Source organism: Antechinus flavipes, chromosome 4, assembly GCF_016432865.1.
Source record: "Antechinus flavipes isolate AdamAnt ecotype Samford, QLD, Australia chromosome 4, AdamAnt_v2, whole genome shotgun sequence".
Lineage (NCBI taxonomy): Eukaryota > Metazoa > Chordata > Mammalia > Dasyuromorphia > Dasyuridae > Antechinus > Antechinus flavipes.
In genome coordinates, this window is record NC_067401.1 from 413580717 (window position 1) to 413604844 (window position 24128).

A 24128-nucleotide genomic window follows, 5' to 3' on the forward strand; every position below is an offset into this window, starting at 1 on the left:
CCAGCCTCTTTTTGAAGATTTTGAGGAAGAAATATTCACCACTTTCAGGGAAGTTCCCTCTGCCTTTGGACAGTTTTAATTGTTAAGGTTTTCCTGAAATTGAATCTAAACTTGTCTTTTTGCAATTTCTATTCACTCAATACTTGTATTTCTGTCCACTGGAGTCAAACATAACCAGTCTAATCCCTCTCACAGATAACAGCCCTTCCACACTTGAAGGCAACCATCATGTTCCCCTGAGTCTGCTTATCTCCAGTTACTTCAATCATCTTATGACACAGACCTAAGGTTCTTTGACATTTTGGTTGCCTATCTCTGAATGTTCTCCAATTTATCACTCTCTCTCTCACATTATTGCTCTGGGAAAAGCATTTTGTGGAAAAAAATTGTGGATCATTCTATCAATCTGATATAACTGTTTTAATAATGCATCCCTCATGGTTTTCAAAGCTCTTTCATATAGCCAATCTCTTATTCCATTTTATTCTCACAACAGAGCAAGTATTATCCCTATTTTACAGTTGGAAAAACTGAGACATTCATAGACTCATCCATAGTCATATGGATAGTAAGTGGTATGCCTAAGAATCAAATTCAGATTTCATGACTTTTGATCCAAAGCTCTTTCTACTAAACTGTGTTCCCTCAACTTATTAGAGTTTATGGTTTTAACAAATAGTGTTTAGCTCCAATGTACCTCCCTTTAGCCTGCTCAACTTCTCAGGGTCTGGATATGAAGTATAAATCTTTTACAAACTCCATTTGTTTTAGTTTTTTGAACTCTAATGCAGCTAAGGGATCCTCAGACCAAGAAAAAGAAGAAAACAAAGTTGTTTTTGTTTGTTTGTTTTTTACAGGTTTATTCAGGAGGTTTCAGTACATGGATCAGATTTTTCTTTTCATCTTTTGACCTCCATATTCTAGAAATATTCATATATATACACCATGATACTCATCCTATTCAAATCTTTGTAAAAAGGTGTTATTATCAGCTGGAAGCTAATTCTATAATGCCAGGCTAACCCTCTTCTGCTAATATAGTTTGAGTTAGTGATTGTTCTGTATTATTTAAATTCTTTATGTTAGCCCCTTTCCTCATATTGGGCTTTAGACCCTTGGTTTTAAATAGAAAATAATGGGGCTTTATTATTTGTAGTGGATTACTAGAGAGGAGTCAGCACTTTCACTATCATAGTCTTAGTTGAAATTCTGGTTTAAAAAAATTTTGCACCACTAGCTGGCTAGGCCCTTTCATTAGTGCATTACTCTGTTGAAGTCAGGATTGTAGCTTTGATTGTCATAACATTTAGTAAAATTTTTCTGTTTCATGGAAAACCCTGTACATTTGGCATTTTAAAAGACTTTTAGGACAAAAAGCTAGGACAAAAAGCGTTTAAACTCATTCTCTGGATGGAAAAGCAATCCAAACTTCAGATTATAAGAATAGGTTGACATCATAATTTTCATGAGCAATGGCTGAGATATTCTGTAAAGTCCAGAAGATAACTAGGGGTATATAGGCTTGAGTAGTGCCTCTCCATGTGGCTTCCATTCTAGTCACTTTCTTCTCATCACTGATCCCTCCTTAAAAGCTTATTTCCAAGACAGATGAGATGATACAGTCAAGTATCCTGAGAAGTTAGGCCATTGATCTTCTTTCTCTCAGCACAAAGTCAGATGAAGTCAATCACAAGTTGAAGTTGAAGTCTTGAAGAACACTATTCTTGTGTGCTCACTCCTGGAAATTTCCAATACATTCTCAGCCAGCACCCCAAATCCTGAGTGAATGAAATATCTTACTGCAAAAATGAATTCTTAATTTTTTGGTCTCTTCAACAGAACTGAATAACTAGATGACCAGTCTGGCTTTATGGAAAATAAAGTCTTCTTTGAAAGACAGAAGACTTTACTCAATTTCTCCATGTGATCAAATTAAGCCAGTTTTACCATGCTTAAAGATGAAGGCTACTGGGAAATTATCTAACAGGATAGTTTACATGGTACTATCAAAGGAAAATTAGATGCTTAATGACACTATTGGCTATAATCTATAAGGGTTTATATTAATACTTCATTCATGAATATTCACTTCTTTCATATGGCCACATATGTATACACCGGCATCAAGATAAAACTGAGAAAGTTGTATGTACTTTACTTGACCTTTAACATCCCTTTAAATGCTGATTATTTGCTCCTTGTTAAAAGTATTCACAACTTCACTGAATTACTATTACTATTTCTGATGCATTCAATATACTCCATCAATTTCAGAGACATGGGCAGTGAAAATTTCTAGGAAAATGGCATATTTCAATGAAAAGAATATAAGAAAAGCTAACGCGGGGATTCCAGTTTCCCCTGGCAGCAAGAGACAGATTGACTCATACTTTTCATTCTTGGCTGGGGATTGTATGATGAAAGGCCAAACACAGCCCTGATCCAAAAACATCTTATATGCTAGTGAGCCCTGCATTATAATGGTCAGTGGCAATAGGAATTTCTAGTACTGTGTGTAGAATATCAAATGTAACTATAGCTAATGGCAAGATTCAAAGGGGCCTTTTGTGGCAAAGAATTCAATGTTTTTTTGGTTAATGAGGAATTTTATGCTTCCTGACCTATTCTTTATGCTGCTAGTCCAGATCTGTATACCTTGAATTTACTTAGTCACCATCTACTGATTATCCTTAAGATGAATTAGTCCAAAGGAACAGGGCAGCAAAGAAACAAATAGGAAGTAGTAAGCCGTCTGGGGTTAAGAAATAAAATGGTTTAGACATACTGTGACTCAGCATTTATCATTATAATCCTTTCCCTGTGCTAATCTTTAAGGTCCCAATATCTTCCCTTCTATTTGCAAAAACACATGTTTATTTACATGGACCTTATACACACAAAATCTTAGTATAATTGAGGTCTGAGATTATAAACAGTGTCATCCTTATTGCATATGAGCTCATAGGCTCTTGAACTACAACTTGACATCATAATCAGATGACTCACTCAATATTCAGTAAATTCTGAGTGTAGTGGATCAAGTTGGGGGGAAGGTAAAGAAATATTTCAGATGTGCAGATACCCAGATATACCAAGGCTGTTGCCATCACTTTCTTCTCATCCAAAAGGCTGGAGACAAGCATGGATGGCAGTGGGATTCAAAAACAGAAGAGAAAGCATTTCTGTTACCTTGGCATAAAATAATTTGAAAATAGAAGAACTTCATTAAAAAAAAAAGAAAGGAAGAGAAAACTTTCAAAGAACCAGTCATCAGACTTTTCTCTTAAAACCACAACAGGACATTTATAGTCTTTGAACACTCTGCATCTCCATGAGGCTCAGGGAGTGACAATGCTAGTTAGGACACCTTTGTTGTTGCTCATCCTTAGTTTTTGAAGAGGACCAATGACATCATGAAGTGATGTCTTGTCTTGAGCGTGAATCAGATTTAAGAGTGTGGGAGAATGGTGCCCAGCCAGTGCAAAACCTCTATCCACTTCATAGAGGAGACATTAGCTTTCGTGGGAGGAGACACAAGTGTTCTTATAAATGCTTTATAATGTAAAAAGTAGACTGGGAAGAAACACAAAACTTGTAGCATGAATAGCCTTTCTACCTTCTGATTCCCCCAACAAACACTCACTTAGAGAATATTGCCTCTTCCCAACCCTAACCCCAATCACAGGGCCAATAGAGTTCCATGCATAGGGAGATTAGTAAGTTTACATTATAAAGAGCTCTCTTATATTGTAGAGAGGCAGAGAAAGGTTTCTCTATAATCACTATATTAAACATATATGTTTGTGGAAAACATACATGAAGACATGTGGGCCTCTTATGATGTAAGCCTCTGAAGTTTTCCGAATTGGCAGATAGAGCAAATCCCATTGAGAATTCAGCTAGGAGTCACATATTCTTGCTAAGGAATAATGACCTTTCTGTAAACTTAATAACAGTCTTTTGGAAGACTAGTTAGAATAGATTCTAGGTAGTTGGGTGGCAGTGTTGCTAAGTGTTTTGATGTTGTGCCTCTGCTTATATCATTGCTCTTAAGAATGACCCAAAACTCACCAAGTTATGGCCTTCCCATGAGTATAAAAAGGACAGAGTTCAATGGTACAACCATATTTCTAAGAGGGAGACAGAATTAGGAACAAGGCTATTAGAATCATAAATACAATTAGGACTGTATTGAGTTAGAATACAGGAATGGGAGTTGGATCCTTAGGGAGACACATTTGAAATGCCACCAGAAAAATTTCCAATTGACCCAATGCCCCTGAAATTCAGTCCTCCAAATAGGAGACAAATTCAATGATTTTCTTTAACATTTTGTTTCTATGTCTCTCTACAAAGAAATGGGAATAGCCAATTATACCAAGATGCCAAGAGAGCTGAATTCTCTGGTGCTCTTAATGAAGGAAATAAGGAAGGAGGAGTGGAGGAAAAAGGAAAGGAATAAGAGAAGGGAGAGGAGAGCATAGCAGAAATTCAAAGCACCAGAGTATGAATATGAACAAGAAAATTCATCAAAAAATGAGTAATTTGTAAATAAGAGAGAGTTGCCTGGGAATCATCAATAGAGAAAGAGAGAAGAGGAAAGAGCAGTATGAGGTAATTCAGTGAGCAGATGAAAGGGGAGAAGGAGCAAGGGAGCTGGATAGTATGGATTGATAGTGAAAAGGAAAGAGTGAATAGAAGAGAATGAACAAATACCATTCATATCTCAATGAGAGAAAGAAAAGGGAGAATGTTCAGAAGGTGACACACTAAAGGCAAGTGATGGATTATAATTCATAATCCATCAAGTGAGCTTGAGCCCCGGACCCTAGTGGATCCCTGTGGCCCCCTGCACTGTACCTGAACTGAGGACCAACAGAGAGACTTCAGGCTTCAGGGCTGTTATTCCCTCCCCTGCCACCAACTCTAAAGCCATCACCGCCATGTTTCAAAGGGCACAAAGAAAGAACAAGACACATGACAAACCCACAGCTCATGGTGGCTCTGGTATCAGCTCTCCTGAGGAGATACAGGGTGATATGAACATTGGTCATGCAGAGGGCTCCCTCTGAGACTGACCCTCCCATCCCCAGTTCCCTTTGACCCACTCTAAGGTCATACATTTCAATTTATATATAGGACATGTTATATTTTCAAACAATAAAAAATATCTAAAGTGTCAACTATTAGATACCAAAGCATGGTAATATTAAATAATTTACACAGAATCACATATTTTTGAGTGTCAAAAGATCATTTCTGTATTTAGACTTCATATAATAATGTAAAATTGCTCATAAATGTAGCCATAGGCTACTTAATTTTTGTCCCTTCTTTTGTTTGGTAAATTGAATTTTCCCATTATCCTCGATTTCTTTTAAAATTAAAAATTTTCTGAACCAGAATATGAGAGAAGAGTATTAGTGAATAATATAAGCAAATGATTTGCACATTTGATGGAGAAGGGTTGGGGATCCAACTTTTATGTTTCACTCAAAAAGTACATCAATAGATTTTAATTCAGAATTGCAGCAGAAGGATATTTTTTAAAATCTTGAAGATAGAGGTTCTTAACCCCTTTGGGGGTCAAAGGCTTCTTTAACGTGCTGATGGAACATACTCATTTTCAATATAATAATGTATAAAATATATAGGATTACAAAGAAAAAACAACCATACTGAAATAGTTATTGAACCATTATAAATAGAAAAAAGAAAGACACACACAAAACACACAAAACAAAGAAATTCATGGACCTCAGGTTAAGAACTCATGTTTTAAGGGAATACTTCTCTTTTATAAAAGGCAAGGGTTAGAAGTACCAGAAGGCAGCTACTGTGCTTCTTCAGTGGAAAAGTGAAAGTAGCTAAGAGAGAATCAGTGAATAGCACTGGCAAGGATATTGGACTTTGGATTCAGAAAACTGGGTCTGAGCTTTGGTTCTGTCACTAACTACCTTAATCATGTGATGACCACGGTAGCACCCAGGATACCTTAGAATCAGCTGGAGTCAGGATAAGCAAAAGTCCTTAATCTTTATTCTTGGTCTTTAGAGGTAGAAGTGAAGGGGATGGAAGTAAGATTTCAGCAACTGCCTTCTTCCTCATCCACAGCCAAAGTGACTCTGGCTAGTTTTACTCCACCTCCTAGTCCCTCCTATAATCTTCTGTATACATTAATCATCAAGCCAGCACAGGATAGTGGGAAGGGCCATTTTCCAAGCATATGCCCATAAAGTATTGTCTAATCGGTAGTTAGCCTCAAGTGCTCAGCTGTCCTGACCTCAGTGCATCTACTCAAGAGTTTCAGCCCTCTACAGAATAAACTTGTGCAAATTATTTCTAAAATTTCTAGGGTCTATTCTGTACGTGAGCTCTTTGAGAATAGGGACTGGTTTTGCCTTTCTTTGTTTACCTAATTTGTAACATTATACTTATGCATGATAAATGGTTAATACATACTTATTGATTGACTAATTGGAAAAGGGATCTAGGGATAGAAAGAGATTTCTATTTCACCTGCTTTGTACAGATGAGGAATTTGTGACCTCCAGGAATGTCTGATCTCAAATCCACTTCCTCAGACTTTTGGTCCAATACTTTTCCCAGTGAACTAAAATGATTCCATTTAGAAACATGTTTTTCCTGAATCCCTTTGCTGAAAGGAGCCTAGAATAGAAATTAAATGGACTTTTCCTTTGACTAGTAAACTGTGAGATAGTATTTTCAGGGAAGGAGTGAGTTGAGAACTGAAATGTGGGTAAGTTACTTATAATGTGAATCTTGGGGTGAGAGAATGTTGTTGGTGAATGGTGATAGAGCATTAACTGGAACTGACCTTGGACAATAAACACCAATAGGCAGAGACAAGTTCTTTGTTGCTTGGGTCTGAGATTCATTCTCCAGATGACAGCATAGACAGGGTCTGACTAGCATGTGGAGCTGCACCCTCATGTGGTGGTCCCCTGCCACCAAGAGAATCCCAGATAGTATAGATACTTTCAAACTAAGAAAATGAACCAAAGTAACCTTCAGCCTGATGAATTATTCAATAGTTAAGTCACTGAGCTCATCAATTCCTCCTAATGTGGGGACTGAGCTAAATTACAGCTATTTCTTAGCTTGAGTAAAAACTTCAACCACAGAGTTCATATTTCTATACTAATTTAACTTTCTACAGGATTATTTTTATGTTAACTTTGTCATATTAAATAGTGTAAGTATTATTATGCTCATTTTAGAGATGATGGTTCTGAGGCTCAGGATCATACAATGAGAAAGTGTTGGAGCTAAGATTTGAACTCAGATCTTTTGCCTGTGAGGTTCTCTAGTAAACTACTATAAGTGACTGATTGACTCTAAGGTAGAGGTGAGGGTATCAGAAAAACATCTGCTTCATTAATAGAGATTTCTGAGGCTGAATGCAGGTTTAGAAGAGATCAGAAAATGAACATCAGAGATGTAAAATTGGATGGAAGAGCCAATCTTTCTCACTCTTTAAATCTGAAGAGGGAAAACCTAAAGAATTCTAATGAAAGAATCTAAGGTAGAAGGAATCGTCTAGTCAAATGTGCACCCCAGAAATATACTATTTCACTATAATAATCTTGTTGAGTGATCATTTAGCCTCTGCTTGAAACTCTCTAGTAAAAGGGAATTTATGGAGTATTGAAAAAGGATATTTTACTTTTTGATGCCTCTATTTCAAAACTTTCATATGTTAATTTAGAGATCCAGACATAAAAGAGATCTTATCTGATCTCCCCATTTTACAGACATCTTCTCATCTCTTGACATAGAGTTATGGAGGACGTACTAACACCCCTAGTTCCAAGGTATAATCCAGAAAATCATAGGATCATAGATTCATAGGAAGAACTTTAGAGGTTACCCAATCCAATGCTTATTTTAGAGATGAAAAAACTAAAGTATAGAAAGATCAAGAAACTTGCCTATGATTGATATAGTGAGAATCAAAGTCAGAATTTGATTCTTCTGACTCTAAATCCCACCCAACTAGCTTCAATTAAGAAGGAGAATTCAACATTAGAATTCATCATCAATGGGTTGAAGAAATCATTCATCACTGAAACCAAACAGTATTTGGGGGGAAATAATATTTCAGGATCTTAATGAATAATGTTCAATCTCTTGGTAGTCCTTCCTGACTTCTAAATTAATTGCCAAGGCAAGTTGTGGGAGGTCTTCTTTTCAAGATTTAATAAAAAAAACCATCAGGATGATCAAATATTCAGTTAGTTTTTGATTGAAGGGCTTCTTTAGTAAAGCCAAACCAATTAGCTGCCATTCCATTTCTGGATAGGTCAACTTTGCTTATGCCTACCCTAATTTTGTCTCTCTATATGCCATCTACTTTCCCTCCAAATTCTTCTTATAACTTCTTTCATTTTTAAGAATCACAGGGTTTTAAAAGGACCATGAAAGGTTTTCAAGTCAGCTAGAAGTTGTGTGAAGGCTCAATTAGGAACAGAGTAAACAAGATCATACAAGAACCATTTTTTGAACAGAGAACTCTTCTTGGATTGAGATCAGAAAATTCTTCTTCTGATCCCACCTCCCAGAAAGGAAAATAGGGAAATAACCCAAAAAGGAAAAAGCTACTTACGCCAAAGCAAAGGCTACCAATGCCCCAACTACCACCACAAAGTCCAAGATATTCCACAGGTCTCGGAAGTAAGATCCATCCTGTAGAATCAGGCCTTGGTCTATCATCTGCAAGGAAGAATTGTGAAATTCACTGAATAAATTCAAGCTGGTCCTAAAGTGACAAGAGTAAAGTGTGATACTTGTCCTGAGTGTTGGGCTATTAGGTCATGTCTTCAGTACTCTTGGCAAATGACTAGAAGGAGGTCTATGAGTATACTAAAGATAAGGAAAGAGAAAGTGACGGAGGGATTATAATCTTAAATCCAAGTTGGCTTAGAGAGGGAACATAACCAGAATCCTTGACTGCTCTTATCTTGTTCTTCCATTTATTAATGCCCTGAAAGCTATTGATTCCCAGACTTGGAAAACCCCAGATAGGCAGCAGCCTGGATATGAAATAATTGGAATACAATTTGAAAGTATATATATATATATAAAATAACTTTGTACTTCCTCCAATTCTAGGGATTATGGATGGATGACTAGAGGAAAAAAGAATAATTGTCCTTTGCTACATAGTAAGTACTTAATATATGTTGATTGATACATTGATAGTTGTAGTTGGATAAAGTTTTAAATCGAGTGAGTTTTGTCTATTTTGCTACCACACCTCTTTGGAAAAGATATCTAAGGCACCAATAATCTAAGACTTTATGTACTGGCACCAGTAACCTAGAGAAAATTATGTATCCATTTAAACTCTATGCATAAATACTACCAAAAGAGCAATGCCTTGCAACTTTCAGATTTGGCTCTATTTAAAGTACAGGTAAAGTATGAGCTACTCTTGGCAAACTGAGACCTGCCCATGATATAACTACTGAGAACCCTCTAAATGACTGCCAACCTTTTCAGAGATTCATTTTTTTCTACATTTACCCAAGAAAGGGAGCTTAGGTACAAAGATTCTTGGATCAAAGATAATTTGGACATATAATACAGACATTGCCAAGGGAAAAAAAATACTCACTCTTCTGTTGTCTTGACTATGAACACTGTACCTGTATTATCTCACATAAGTGTCTCTCTCTACTCTTTTAAATTACCTATAAGATATTTTTATTGCCCTTCATTTCCTCTTAAGTAGTTCCATAGTCCCTTTCTTCTGTCTTCTTGGCAAAGGCAAATAAACAAAAGGTGTCCATTCCTATGTCAAGAAGGTTCTCTGGAATTCCACACAGTTACTTATACATAAAATGAATATCAATGCCAGAGACGTGATCATGAGTGTCACTGCCAGTCCCTTTATTGGTCAGCACAATTGAGGAGGGTTCAGAATTAAAACATGGGGTCTAAGTTCAAGCTCAGAACTTGACTTCCATTTCACCCACCCATCCACCACTACTTAACCCCAAGGAAGTTTCCTTTCTTTCAAGATTCTCACCTTTATAACCATCTCAAAGGTGAATACGCCAGTGAAAACATAGTCAAAATACCTCAGGACCTGCAAAACAAATCAGTAAAAATTTAGGAGTACTGATAAGGTTTGATCCTCAGCATAAAAAGATTCACCTATAGTTACTCACACCCCCCACATCCACTCATATACATACCTTCAAACACTTGTACTATGGAACAGTGGTTCAAAACAACTGCCTTACAGAAAGAGATCAAAATAAAATGGCATAGTCTTTTCTGGGGCCATGAAAACCTAAGACTTGTCCCTGGCTATTATTATTTTCTCTTCTCATCCAAAAATTCAGAATTGGTAGTAACTTCAGAAACCATTTAATCCAATCTATAACTCAACAGGAATGTTTCCTACAACATACCTGAGAAATGATCAACATTTGCTTGAAGACTTCTAAGGACAGAAAACCCATTATACCTCCCAATCCAACCTTTTTCATTTATAGATAACTCTAATTGTTAAAAAAAAAAAAACCTTTCTCTTTCATTAAGCTTAAATTGCCTCCTTGAAACTTAAACTCTTGTTCCTAGTTCTGCCCTCTGAGACCAAGTAGAATAAATCTAATTCCTCTTTAAATACTTCTAGCTGTTAATGTTTTAGAAATGTTATATAAAGTCCTTTATATACTTCAAATATGATAGCCCTTCAAATACTTGACTACAGCTACTACATATACTTTTCTCTGTCTTCTCTTCTTTAAGCAAAACCTTTTTAGTTCCTTCTTCTGGTCTTTCATGACCATGAGATCCTTTGCTATTTTTTCCACCTCTGAAACCAGTATCCAGAGTTGAATACAAGACCCTAAAAATACCCTAAATGTAGTCTGACCAGGACAGAGCACATTAGAGATATGCCTTCCTTAATCCTCAATATGATGCTTTTTTTTTTAATGCAACCTAAGGTTGACTGTCTCCCCTATTTTGGCTGTTGATTTGTATTGGAATTGAGCCTACTAAAAGGCTCGATGAACTCCTATCGATCTACAGGTTTTCCATTTTGTTATCATAAAGTTGTTTGTTTGAATCTAAATTTAAGACTTTACATTTATTTTTAACAATTATAAAGATCAAATATTAGATCTGTTGTAATAATCTAGCCTATCAATATCTTTTGGGATCCTGGATGTAATGGGTTGCCTATCCCTCCTGAATCTGGGTCATCTGCAAAAGTGATAAGCATACTATCTATCTCTTTATCCAAGTCATTAATAAAAATGTTAAACGGTATTGGTCCAAGCACAGATTACCAGAACATTCTGTTGTATATCTGTCATTTAAGGAAATGAGTGCAATTTAACTATACTGTTTTCTATCTCTGTCTTTTCCATCGGAGTAACCAAAAATATTTTATCAAATGCAGCAAATCTGGGTATTTATAAAATCCTCTTTATCTACCTAATAATTCTGTTATTAAAGGAAATGGGATTAGGTTGACAGAATTGATTCTTGATGATGTAATGCTGGATCTTTGCCATAATTTCCTCTTCTAGATATTCATTAACCATTTCTTTAATGGTATATTCTAGAAGAGGAATTCCTCATTTTTTTATTGTATTTTTCCTCCATCTCCTCCAACTCTATTATAGACCTTTTTGACTATCTGGCAAGACTTCTTAGAATAATGTTTAAATGTATAAAATGAAATGAAATAAAATAAAATGCATAAGACTACAAAGAAAACAAATACATTGGAATAATTTATACAAATGTATATTTACATATTAAATATGTGATATGTTAAATATATTATATGCTAATATATAATAAACATATATCAAATATAAATGAGTATTAAATATATACTTGTGTGTTTCTGTGTGTCTGTGTTTAAAGATCATGGAACTTAGCTTAAGAACCTTTGTTCTAGAATCTTCTTAAGAATCCAAGTCAAGTTCAGTATCCTCTAGTTTGCTAGTACCATTCTAAAATTCAAACATGTGATCTGTTCCATAGCTCTAGTTATCCTGAAGTTCTCACAATCTTGCATAGATTCCTGTCATTAATTCTTCAGACATACCTAGTCATTCTTTTAGTACCCTGTCATATTCCTTGACCTAATGGTCCTAAGGACCTAAGGACCTAATGACCTTCTGGTCATTAGACCTAAACTTATTGAAGACAGCTTGGTGATGTGTAAGTAAAAATAAAATTTTCCTTTTGGTTGTTTTTGGCTTTCATTACCAGGTTCATCAGATAATGAGTGCAAAATGTTTAACACTATTATTACATATTATATGTCATTATGAAGCAGATTACCTCTATTATCTGTCCATCTTTTATACACATCTCTTCAAAAGCTAAATTAGTCAAAGCATTCTCTATGCATCAACATTGATCTCTTTAGATAACTTCTTTTCCTCTTCATTGAAATTGTTTCTTTTTCTATCTTTGAAATGTAATATTTAAGAACTTTCCATTCTCTTTTGATCTAATATTCAGTATTAGAATTTCTACCTTTCATTTCTCTAAGATTTCAAAGTTTGTTCTGCCAATAGCTAAGATAAATATATATATATATATACACACATATATATGTATATATGTATATATATACATATATATATATATACATACACATACATACATACACATATGTTTAGATAGATAGATAGATATGACTATGCCCAGGTTTTCTTTCTACCTTCGGTGGTTATTTATTCCTAAGATTTCCATTATTTGTATCTCAAGCAACAAGTTCCTCTGTGTTGATAAAAATCAGATTCAGAGATTTCCCTTGAATAGTTCAACTTTTTGAAGGATGAAATCATCATTAAGCCATGTGAAAAACACTACTAGAAGTATTTTAGTATATATAGGAGAATTCTTCTTATTAACAATCTCTTTAGAGCATATGTCTAATAGAGGAATCTCTGAGTCAAAGGGAGTGGACTTTTAGTCACTTTATTTGTATAACTGCCAATTGTTCTGATTCGCAGTTTAACCAACAATGTACTAGTGTTCCTATCTTTATACCTTCAATGCCTCCAACATTGACTTTTTCCATCTTTTGTCACTGTTGTTGATTTTCTGTATATAATTTTCATAATTCTGCATACAATGCCAATTTTCTGGATATAATAAAAACATGCCATATGAAAAATCAATTATTTAGAACATCCTTTTAGATAGTTATAGTTTGCAATTTTATTCACTCTCTTCACTTCTTAATCTAGATGTATTTATTTTATTTGAGCAGAAGTTTTTCAGTTTTATGGTACCAAAAGTTTATACTTTATCTTTGGTAATTGCTTTTGTATCTTATTTCAATGAGAATATATTTATCCATAGTCATGAAAAAAATGAACTTCTTCTTTCTTTTATTGTATGATCTTTATATTCAGGTCATTTTTGAATCCATTTTGAATCATGGTCTATGGCATAAAATGATAGTTTGATCCTATTTTCTGCCAAAATGCTTCCCATTTTTCCCAGATGTTTCTGTCAACAAGGGAGTTCCTTTCCAAGCCATCTATATTTTTGGTTTCTCAAACACTAGGTGGCTTCTATTCTCTGGTCCCTTTTAAATAAATCATGTTTTTCCAGAACTATTGTCTAATCACAGATCACATCTCTATCTGGTCCCTTGCATTAGGATCTATATAATTCATCTTGTTTGATACACTTTGTGTATTTGAATTTTGTGTCCTGTGAGTTTCTGGCTGCCCCTACCACTACTTTCCTCCAAGGATTCTCCTCTCTATTGTATTTAACTTGGTATACATTTGTAGAAATTTTCTCCTTTCCTTTTTTCTTTAAAAAGCTTTTTTGATTAAATCTGATATACTCCAGACAAATATGTTCTTACCAGTCCTAGTGAGATACATTCTGTCCTTACCAGAAGCTATTATTCTTATGTTTTACTCTGTGATTAAAAAAAAATTCAAATTCTGTTCTCAGACACCATATTTATAAGTATTCCTTCACTTCTAAAATCTGCCTTTTTCTTCTAAAGGCCTTGGTTTAGATCAGAGAAAGTGACAGAAGCATTGTCTTTGCTCCTGAAGTCTTCAGTTTCTTATACAAAACTTACTAATATTTAGTAATGCTTTCTCAATTTCTTCTTGCAGCAATATGTGTGGTCCCATGAATCACTGCAAGGGAGTAGTAGTCATCCAGTCTGATAAGTGCCAGACAGTGAGTTGCAAGTCATAACTGGGTTACATTTCATGGGAAGACTACGCTCTTCCTACTGTTGTTTTCATATCAACATAAATGTATGAAAACACCTCTCAGCAAAAAGTAACCAAGCATTCCTACTTGTTTCTTCTTATTTTGACCCTTACTGGACCCTTGACAGACCTATATACTTATATATACCTATATCAACATTCCTTCAAAATAACCAGCTACTTTCTTCTCAGAGTAGACATACCTGCCTTCTCACCTTTCTTCTCTTTGTGACAACTTAAAAATTTATAACCTCCTTAAACATTTGGTCACTAGTCTCCTTTGCTTTTTCATAGACTTTTTCTTCATCATTTTCGTATTGTAATCTATTTCTTTTTAAAAGAACATTTCATTCTCCAAGGCATTATACCTTCTTGGGTATGAAATGACTCACCTTCGTTATCTCCTCCAATCCTGTCTAGCTAAAGTTCCTGGGATCTATATCATTTCTAATTTCTGACTTATTCTTTTCTATCTCCAGATGTTTAGTTATGCACACATATTCCTGTGCTGGACTCATGTCTTGCCCCACTGATGGTCACTTGCTTCCTCCAAATATCTAAAAGCTCTGTAGGACAGCCTAATCACAAAAAAGAAAATAACATCAGAGAGATCATAAAGAGTTATAAGCCCTAGCATTCTCAACATCCTGCTGTGATTAAAGGAGATGACAAAGGCCAGGAATAGAAAAAGTCCTCAATACCTTATTCCCACTGATTAATCTTCTAAATTATAAAGCCTTTTCCCTTTATATGTCCCCAGGGATTCCAGAAAGGGGTACATGGTGAGAAGGAAAGGAAAGAAGGAGAGGATAGGAGAAAAAAGTGAAAATCAAGGAAGGAAGCCCAAGTTGGGGAAAAGGTTGGAGAGCAGTTCACATTCACCTACTTTGTTCCGTTCTGAGTTGGTCAGGACTGGATCCTCAGCAGCCAAGGCAATGCTGCTGGCTGCAATAACCAAAAGGATGCACATCTCAAAGTAGCGTAGATTCACAATGTAGTGGCATGCCCTTCGAATCCTGTGGGATAGCCAAATCACCAATGAGCTGGCACTTCACTCTAACCCTCCCCCTTCTAGGGCTCCCTAGACTCTAGGCTCCTTCCTTGGGCTGAACTTTTGCCAACATAAGGCACATGGGAATGCAATTTAATTTCCCAGGCACCACTGTTGATTTAATACCCCAATGGGGAAGACAATCAGATTGGTTAAAGGCTACAGTAAATAAGCCAAGACACGAATTATATGTAAGCACATCTGAGTCTTCTTAAACATCTGAAGCCAGTGAGAGTAAACTCAGAACATCTAGATGTATTGACCCCCACTTATTCTTGATGTATCCCTCTTAATGTATTTCTTATTCTTTCTTGCCTCTAAACACCAACTAGGTTGGTCCATAGTCTATAAATTGTTTAATTCTGTAAGACGACTAATAAACAACATGCCATTTTCTCACATTTCAGAAGGCTGAAGACAGTGGGTCACTCTCTATTTGAAAACTCTAGAAAAGTCCAAGTCTTTGCCTCCTCTCAATTTTTCCCTCCCCATCTTATTCCCATGTAACTGTTCCTCAGCACACTAAAAGAAAGAAAGTAAAGCAGGATATCTCACGGGTTAGTGGTGCTGAAGATGAACATAGAGCTGTGGGGCACCATTGCTTTTCCTGTGTTTGAGCTCTTTTCCTTCTTTCGCTTTTTCTCAATTTCTTCTCCATCCTCTTTAATCTCTGCCTCCTTCAAGGGGCTAGCTTCTCCATCTGTCTTGTTGCTAACTGCAAGAGAAATAAACAGAATCATTTGCAAACTACACTACCTTCCAAAAGAGCATTGGGCAGCATTGTAGACATTTGGGCAAAGGTAGGGAGGAAGAAAACCTCTATAAGTCACTGAACAAAAATGAAACTGAGCCTCTTAGTCTTCCACCTGTCATTTGTAACTGTCTGTACCACATAGAAAACTAGGGAACAAGCAAGTTCCTAATCAAAGTAGCCAAAAAGAGATTAACCTATCAGAATAGGATAGGCATCTGATCATGCAAAGTCATATAATCAACAATGCTAAAATATTGTTATATCTTATTAAATTATATTATAATCCTCCTATCCTGGAGTATTTGAAAAGATTGGATAAGAGATTGTATGAGTATGTCAGGATTCTATGAAGTTATATCATATACAGATGTCTATATGCTATATGATAAGCTATTGTAACCTGTCAAATAGGGTGTTAAATGACAAGAAGTTATCAGAAAGGCTTCGTAAAAATACAACCTAATATGCCCTAATCTTCCCCTTACTATTAATATCATGCTCCTCATGGTATTAAGAATTGTCTTTAAGCATTATAAAAGTAGAATCAGCACTGAATTCAAAATCAGGAACTCTGGTTTGAATTTCCAGATCAGTTGCTAATTAGATTTGTAATCTTAGACAAGTTATATAATGTCTTGGGACTTAGGTTTCCTTATCTATAAAATGAAGGAGTTGAGTAAAATCACTTCTTAGGTCCTTCCCAAATCTAAATTCCTTTTATTCTATAGCCATTTTAAAAGGTCTTGCACATTTTCACTTACATCCCAATCCATAACCTTCCACATACTTTTGCTTCTATCCTTTTCTACTCGAGATAGCATTAAAATTAGATTGTGAGATTTAATATCCAAAACTTAAATTCCAAATCTCTCTCCTGGGAGATAAGACCAAGTGTTCTTCTAATTTTTTTAGCTGGTTGGAAATAGAAGACATTAGATCTGAAATTCTGTGAAATTCTTGTGTGATTTGTAAAGAATGGGAGGTTTCACTTTTCCAAAATTCCTTGGAGGCATTTATAGACTTATGGGATCATTAATTTAAAACAGAAAGGAACTTTCAAGGCCATCTAGTCCAACCCCCTCATTTTACAGGTGAGGTGATCTATCAAGGTGAAGTGACTTGCTCACAATTATTAAAGTAGCAATAATCAAAGATGGTATTTGGTTCAACTCATTCTTTGATTCTATACACTACACTATGAATAAGAAGCTGACATAACAGAAAGGACAAAAAAAAGAAGAGAAGGAAAAAATATGAGTAGAGTAAAGGAGAAATAATGGCAGTGAAAGAATTTCTGAAGTAGAAAAGAATAAAGGAAGAAAGGAAATATAGACACTCTGGAAACAGTCTGGTAATTATGGGAATTTAGAGTGTAGATTCTTTGGGTGGGAGTATTTTATTTCTGTATTTCCTTTTTCTGGGCTATTATGGTGATATCTGTCTCCTAACCTAGAGGGTTTGGAAGAGTGAACAAGATATGACTATGTCAAGACTCTATGAAGTTTCCAGGGACAGCAATTTAAATCTAATTATAGAAACTGAGTTCCTAGACTGAACAGATTTCTAAGGAAAGGTCCTTCTACTACATTTGGTGAATATGGTATAACAAACAAAAAGAACCAAACTGATAACCTAGGGTTGAGGACTAACTTAACCTTTGACTATCTCTATGGGAAGTGATCTCATGTCTTTGATTAGATTAAGAATGGAATTTGAACTAGATGAACTTTAGGTGTGAGGGCCATATCTAGTTGTCCTGATCTATATCTGGCCACTAGATGCAGATCACTGTGGAGAAGAAAATGATACTGATGACTTCTCACAGCTCTCCCTTATTTAAATCCAATTCACTTGCATGTCAGGACATTCCCTCCCTGATGCTATGGTCCTCTTTGAAAATAAAGGACAAGCAGCAATTCTAGGTGTACATTGTTCTCATGCCTACTTCTTCAGGGCTGAGAAGATCAGGAGAAAAGAGTAAACAGGATCACATAGTGAAAAGCCTGCCTGATTCATGAATCATCAGGATAGGAGAATATACTCACTATGCACCACAGTGGAATCCATCAAGGTGCCCACGTCAGGAATGGTGACGGCAACACTAGTGCTCTCTGTGCCCTTCTCCACATTGGTTGTTATGGAGGAAAGGTCAGGCTCACTGCGACTGATAGCCCGGCCCACATCCAGCTGTACATCCTCTAGAAGTGCTTGTTCACTGGTCCCCTCCTGTTCCTGCTCTGTTAGGCTGATGTCCTTTCCTGTTTCTAGCTCTGGAGGAGAGAGGACCAAGGGAGTCCTCATTTCATCAGCAGGTGTTGATAGCCCACAGCCTCCTGGAACCATAAGGCTATTGGTTCTGACAAGAAAAATGAGAGGTAAAAAATGAAAAGGAAAAAGAAGTGTGGTGATTTGGTGGTTAAAATAGAAATGGAAGCTCATTTCTGGATGGGGAACCTTGGCAGAACAACCACAGATTCAAATTTGGACCGCACTGATCATCTAGCTAACCCATGCTTGAACAGCAATCCCTTGCATAATATCTCAGACAATTGGTCTTTCACTAGCCTCAAGAAAGCCCATTTCATTTTGTTCAGTTTACTCGTTGGGACATTCTTCCTTAGGCTAAAAATGATTCTCTGCTAATCCATCACTCCTAGTTCTACTTTCTGAGTCAGTAATTAATCCATCTTCTAAGTGAGTATACTTCAAACACTTAACATCTCTCAACACTTAATAACTAACAAAACATCTATCAAAGTGGTTCATTACAATCATTCTTTTTCCAGGCTGGACATTCTCAGTTCCTTTAGCCAATTCTTATATACTAAAAATGGCCTCCAATCCTGGCACCATTCTCATCTCCCTCTTCTAGATATCGTCTAGTTTGTTAATGTCCTTCTAACATTCCCGGAATGGAACTTAATCCTCTAGATGTGGTCCAATAGTGCAGAGTCCAGTAAAAACATCATATGCATTTTCTTGGGCACTCTGCTTCTCTTCCTTGTTTTCTCTGGGCATAATAAGAATCCTGATGGAGCACATTGACTGTCTACCTGCCATTACTCTTTTTCACCATGGAACCAACCCATTTCATATTTTGTGGTTGGGCAAAAATGTATGGGTAATGATTTCTATCACTGGATAGAATTTAGGACTACAAAAATAAAGATTTACGGACTCAGTTTCCTCATCCATAAAATGGAAATAATTGTAGTTCCCACTTCTCAGGGTTTTGGTGAAAACCCTTTATTTAATAGAAGAAAAAAAATGAAAATTAACAAAATTGAGTGACTTGTCAAAGTTCACACAAATGAAAAGTAAAAGAATCAGGATCCACAATGATGAGATAACAGAATCATTTGAATATTTATATCTCTTTTAATTGATTTTAAGATTACATGATGTTTTATAAAATGCCTTAACAATGAATTCATGAGTCTTTGAGTCTGGAGTCAGGGAGGAAGAAGAAGAAATAGTTAGTTAGCATTTGAGGAGAAAGAAAATATAGATAGAAAAAAAGAGAATCATAGGCTGTGGGGGAAAACATTTGCTGAAAAACCAGATAAGAACTAGTAATATTGGGTAGATGGTGATCCCCATTCCCTGATTTTCTCCACAAAGATTACTTCAACTACTCATGAAGCTGGGGCACTGGAATGGTAATGTTTATTTTTTTAGTTCTTTCCTTTATGCCACATAGTAATGGGCTTGCCACCTTTGCTCCGAAAATACCATAAGAGATTCGAGTACTACATTTGGAGCAAAAAATTCTGTTCCAATTCCTAGCCCTCCCTCTCCCAATTTCTAGTCATGTGACTTTGGACAAATCCTTTAACTTTCTTAATGTAATTTTCCTCATCTATAAGATGAGAATAATATCTATAACAAATAAATTGGATAGACATACAATGTACATATACCCGGGACTGATATTACAAAGCCCTGCCAACAAAGATAGCATGGAATTTGAAATTAGCGTTCTGACCTTAAGGTTCTTTGCCTGGCTTTGAAACAATTTACTTTGTATCCTTATACTTCTACTCTGGAAAATGCTTCCAGTCATAATAATAGGTATATTAGGGTTTGCAAGATGCTTTACCAATATCATTTTTCACAACAATCCTGAGAAGTAGGGGCTATTATTATTTCCATTTTATGAATGAAGAAACTGAGACAAATAACTATTAACTGATTAGCCTGAAAGCTACTAAGTATATGAAGAAGGATTTGAACTCATGTCTCCTGACTTCAAGTCCAATCTAAAAAGACAGGATATGAATTCTAATATAACATTTAGCCTTTCATCTTCATGTTTTTTTTTTCATTTGATTTCATTGGGGAATCAAGGAATTGAGTACTCAGCTTTCAACCTTTTTTAAAATCCAAGGCCTCTCATTGCAGTCGGAGACTTCAAAATACATTCAATTGTGCTTCCAAACACTTTTGATTTCTCAGTTAAATTCATTACTTTTTCCTTCACTTTATCTCAGTCACATATAGACATGATCACACCCTTGATCTTATTATTAGTCCATGGAAGTATTCCACTTCCACCATAAAGAACTATGACATCCCTTTCTCTTACCATAATCTTCCATCATTCCATCACTATCAATATCTCATTCTTCCTAAACATATTTTGCTTCCTCACGGTGATCACTTCTTTTCCAAATCTTGACTTTATAGTTAACCATTTCATCTTTATACTTTCTTCCACTCTTACATTTCTTTCCATACTGTCCTTGTTGCTCAAATCTTGACAAATCCCAAGCAGAATTACTCCCACCAGCGTCCTCCTCCTGTGCTTGTGCTATGGCGTAGTACAGAAGGAAGTTATACAATCTTGTAGGCAGGGTCCACTACAAATTTGTGTTATCCAACCTTAACTGACCTGCATTTCTTCATGGCATTCTTTTTACTATTCCCTAAATGACTCTCACACTACCCACAGAGGATGTTCGAATAATTCCCTTCTCTCCTCCAGCCTCCCACATCTCCCTTTCCTTTTTTGGCAGATGACCTCACCTAACACTTTACTGAGAAAAGAGAAGATATTTGCCATAATCTCTCTCTTATCCCACATTCAGCATCTCAAAACTACTTCACATCATTCCCATTCTCTTCTTACTTACTTATTATATCTAATAGATTTCTAAGTAAATTTCTAATAAAGAGGTAAACTTTCTCATTAAGAAGACCGATTCCTCTATATTTGCCTTCCCTACATTTTTCAGCAGATTGCCCCCTTTATACATCATCCACTCTAATCTTCAATCTTTCTCTATCTACTGGTTTCTTACGTGCTGCCTTTAAACGTTGCCATGTTTCCCACATCCTTAAAAACCACCTTAATTTGGCCTTAATACGTTCTAAAACTATTGTCCACTCTACATCTCTTTTCTTCATAGCTAAACTCTTAGGGAAAAAAACCTGCCTCCACTTCTCTTACTCATTTTTCATACTCTTGCAGTCTAGCTTATGACCTTGACAATCAACTGAAATTTTTCTCTCCTAAATTACTGGAATTCTTTTAATTCCTAAATATAGTTTTTTCTCAGTCCCCATCCCTCTTGGACTCTTTGCAGTTAACACTGGCTAGTCCTTTTACTCTCTAACTATTGCTTCTCAGTTTCCTTTGCTTTTCTTCCATGTCTCAGTGCCAAATGGCAGGTATACCTTAAGGCTCTCTCTTGAGGCACCTTCTCTTTTCTTTCTATCTCCTCTCCCTAAGTCAACTCATTGGCTGCCAAGGGGCCCTTTAGATCGCTTGGTATTTACTTTGTGTGTATAATATTTATTTATATGTGTATGCATTTTTCCCTTCCCATACAACATAAAGACCTTGAAGACCAGGATTATTTTGTTTTGAGTTTTGTTGAGAGTTTTTGTCTTCGAATCTCCAGCATCTAGAACATTTACACAGATTTGCTGTTTGATTTGTTGAATGAATGTACATAAGTGTGGGGTAAATGTTGAATGTATATTCTAGAGGCAAATACTGAAATCTTTTTTATGTTCATAGTATGAGGGATAGCAGACATTGGGAAACAGGATTAAGAAAATATGGCAAAAAAAAAAGAAAATATGGCAGTCATTTTAAAAATAATTTCTTTTCTATTAATTCGAATTTTTGCCACAATAATTTGATGATGTAGAAAGCAAGAAGAAATGTGTTTAATCCTCATTCTGTGAGTGAGGATTGAATCACAGACAGGTTTAGTGACTGCCCAGCATCACATATTAAGTCAGGAATAAAGCAAAGATTAAAGAAAGACATCTTGTTTGATCAATGTCACCCCCATTTAGAGCATTATTTCAACTTACCTTTTTAACTCTTTGCTTCTCTCTTCTTCGTGAATAGAAACCTCTTTGCCCTCCTGATTCCCCTTAGAGTCCCTTCTCTTCTCCCCCTCAGTCGTTATCCCTTCTTCCAGGCCTCTCTCCTGACTCCCAGATCTGCTTTCACCAGTGGAAGCCTGTTCCTTCATCTCAGTCCGGACTCTCCGGTGGCGGCTACGGCGTTGACTCTGCCTGTGACGGGCCCGCTCCTCAAAGCCTACCACTGCCTCTCCAACTCCTGATTCCTGCTCTGCTGGGTCACAGTTTCCATGGCATGACTTGGAGAGCCATTGCTGCTCCCTCCTGGGCCTGGACATAGGACTCTTCTGATCTTCTGATTGTTCACCCTTATGAAAGTCCCCACGGTTTCCAGGTTCCTCCTCAAACTTCTCCAGTCCCAAACCCTCCAAAGGTTTGGGCCTCCTGTAAAGGCTAGGATGTGCATTGAGGGGATTGAGAGGGCTGAGGGGATTGAGGGGGTTGAGGGGATTCATGGGAGGGGCGTCTTCCTTGTTGATACCCTCCTGGCTGGACATCTGCATGTGTCTCCTCAGTTGACTGGTGCGCTGTTCCCATACAGACATGTGATGACGTCTCCTTCTCTCCCTCCTGACAAAGAGGAACAAGTCAAAAGGCTGCATTAGGGTCTCGAGTACATAAGCTAGGGCAGACAGCAAGCATGGGGCCCTGAGGCAGCCCTCAAAGGGCAGATACAGGGTGGGGTGCATGGTGACGGACAAATGGGAGAGAGCCCAGAACCTGTAAACGTGAAGCACATTAAGACATAAGCCCATGTAGCAAAAAGAAATTTGTGTGTATGTGAATAAATGTGGAATGCTTCCAAACCCATGTGCCAGGGATTTCTTTTTTTTCAGCATGATGTCAACTTGCAATCATGAAGGAGTGGAACTGGGAAGCTATGGTGGGTGGTAGAGGAGAACCACCAGGTCCAGGGTTGAGCTCCATAGTCCTCTGGGTCTAGGAATTCCCCCCTGTTGACTGTACATTATCTAGCTTGTTTTGTCTCATTGTCACTCCCCTTCTCTCTCTCCCCTCTCATCCACTTGAACATTTTACCCCTCTACCTCTCATATCTCAGTCATACCCCAATCCAATCTTCAGTTCTGTAGCCGCTTCTCCTTCCCTTCTACCCTGCCCCTCAACTGGGAGTGCTACTTCACAATAATTAATGCCACCAGGCAAAAAAGACTAAAAAGTACAATTTTAGACACAAGCAAAGGAGTCAGAATTAGTGTACAGTGGTGTGTAATAAAATTATTTATAGTTATAGCATGCATCCAAGCAAAGGAGTCACAATTAGTGTACAGTGGCATAAAATAAAACTTATGTATAGTTGTAGCATGCATCCCTCTCCACCAGAATGAGCTAGCAGTTCCACCCATCACCAAAAGAGAGTCACCTGAACCTTTGGGTGCTAACCTGGTATGATCCATCACTGCCTACTGTTGTTAAATGGAATAAAACCGGGCATTTCAACACACGGAAGCTTCTAGTGGCACTTACAGGGCCAAAAGAGCACACATACATGAACACATACAGAAGAGCACATGACAGTAGGTTCCCACATCTACCCAGACCCACATGCACAGAAACAGCATATGGGCCCATTCATACAAACTGTAATAATCAAACACACACATCTGAACTCACACCTACATACGTAGCACACGCAAATGCGTATCCCAAAGAGGCAGACCCATCTACATGTATGTACCAA

At 36.7% G+C, this 24128-nt stretch overlaps 1 protein-coding gene across 1 annotated transcript in view; it reads right to left on the reverse strand.

Annotated features, from left to right (window-relative positions):
* Positions 1–24128, reverse strand: part of CACNA1E (calcium voltage-gated channel subunit alpha1 E) — a 114827-nt gene that overhangs the window by 77872 nt on the left and 12827 nt on the right. Inside the window, exons 5-10 of the mRNA XM_051996781.1 lie at positions 22376–22999; positions 18097–18407; positions 15853–16012; positions 15133–15262; positions 10052–10111; positions 8627–8733 (exon numbers count right to left, since the gene is read on the reverse strand). Coding sequence (XP_051852741.1) covers positions 8627–8733; positions 10052–10111; positions 15133–15262; positions 15853–16012; positions 18097–18407; positions 22376–22999 — 1392 coding nt within the window. The remainder of the gene's footprint in view (positions 1–8626; positions 8734–10051; positions 10112–15132; positions 15263–15852; positions 16013–18096; positions 18408–22375; positions 23000–24128) is intronic.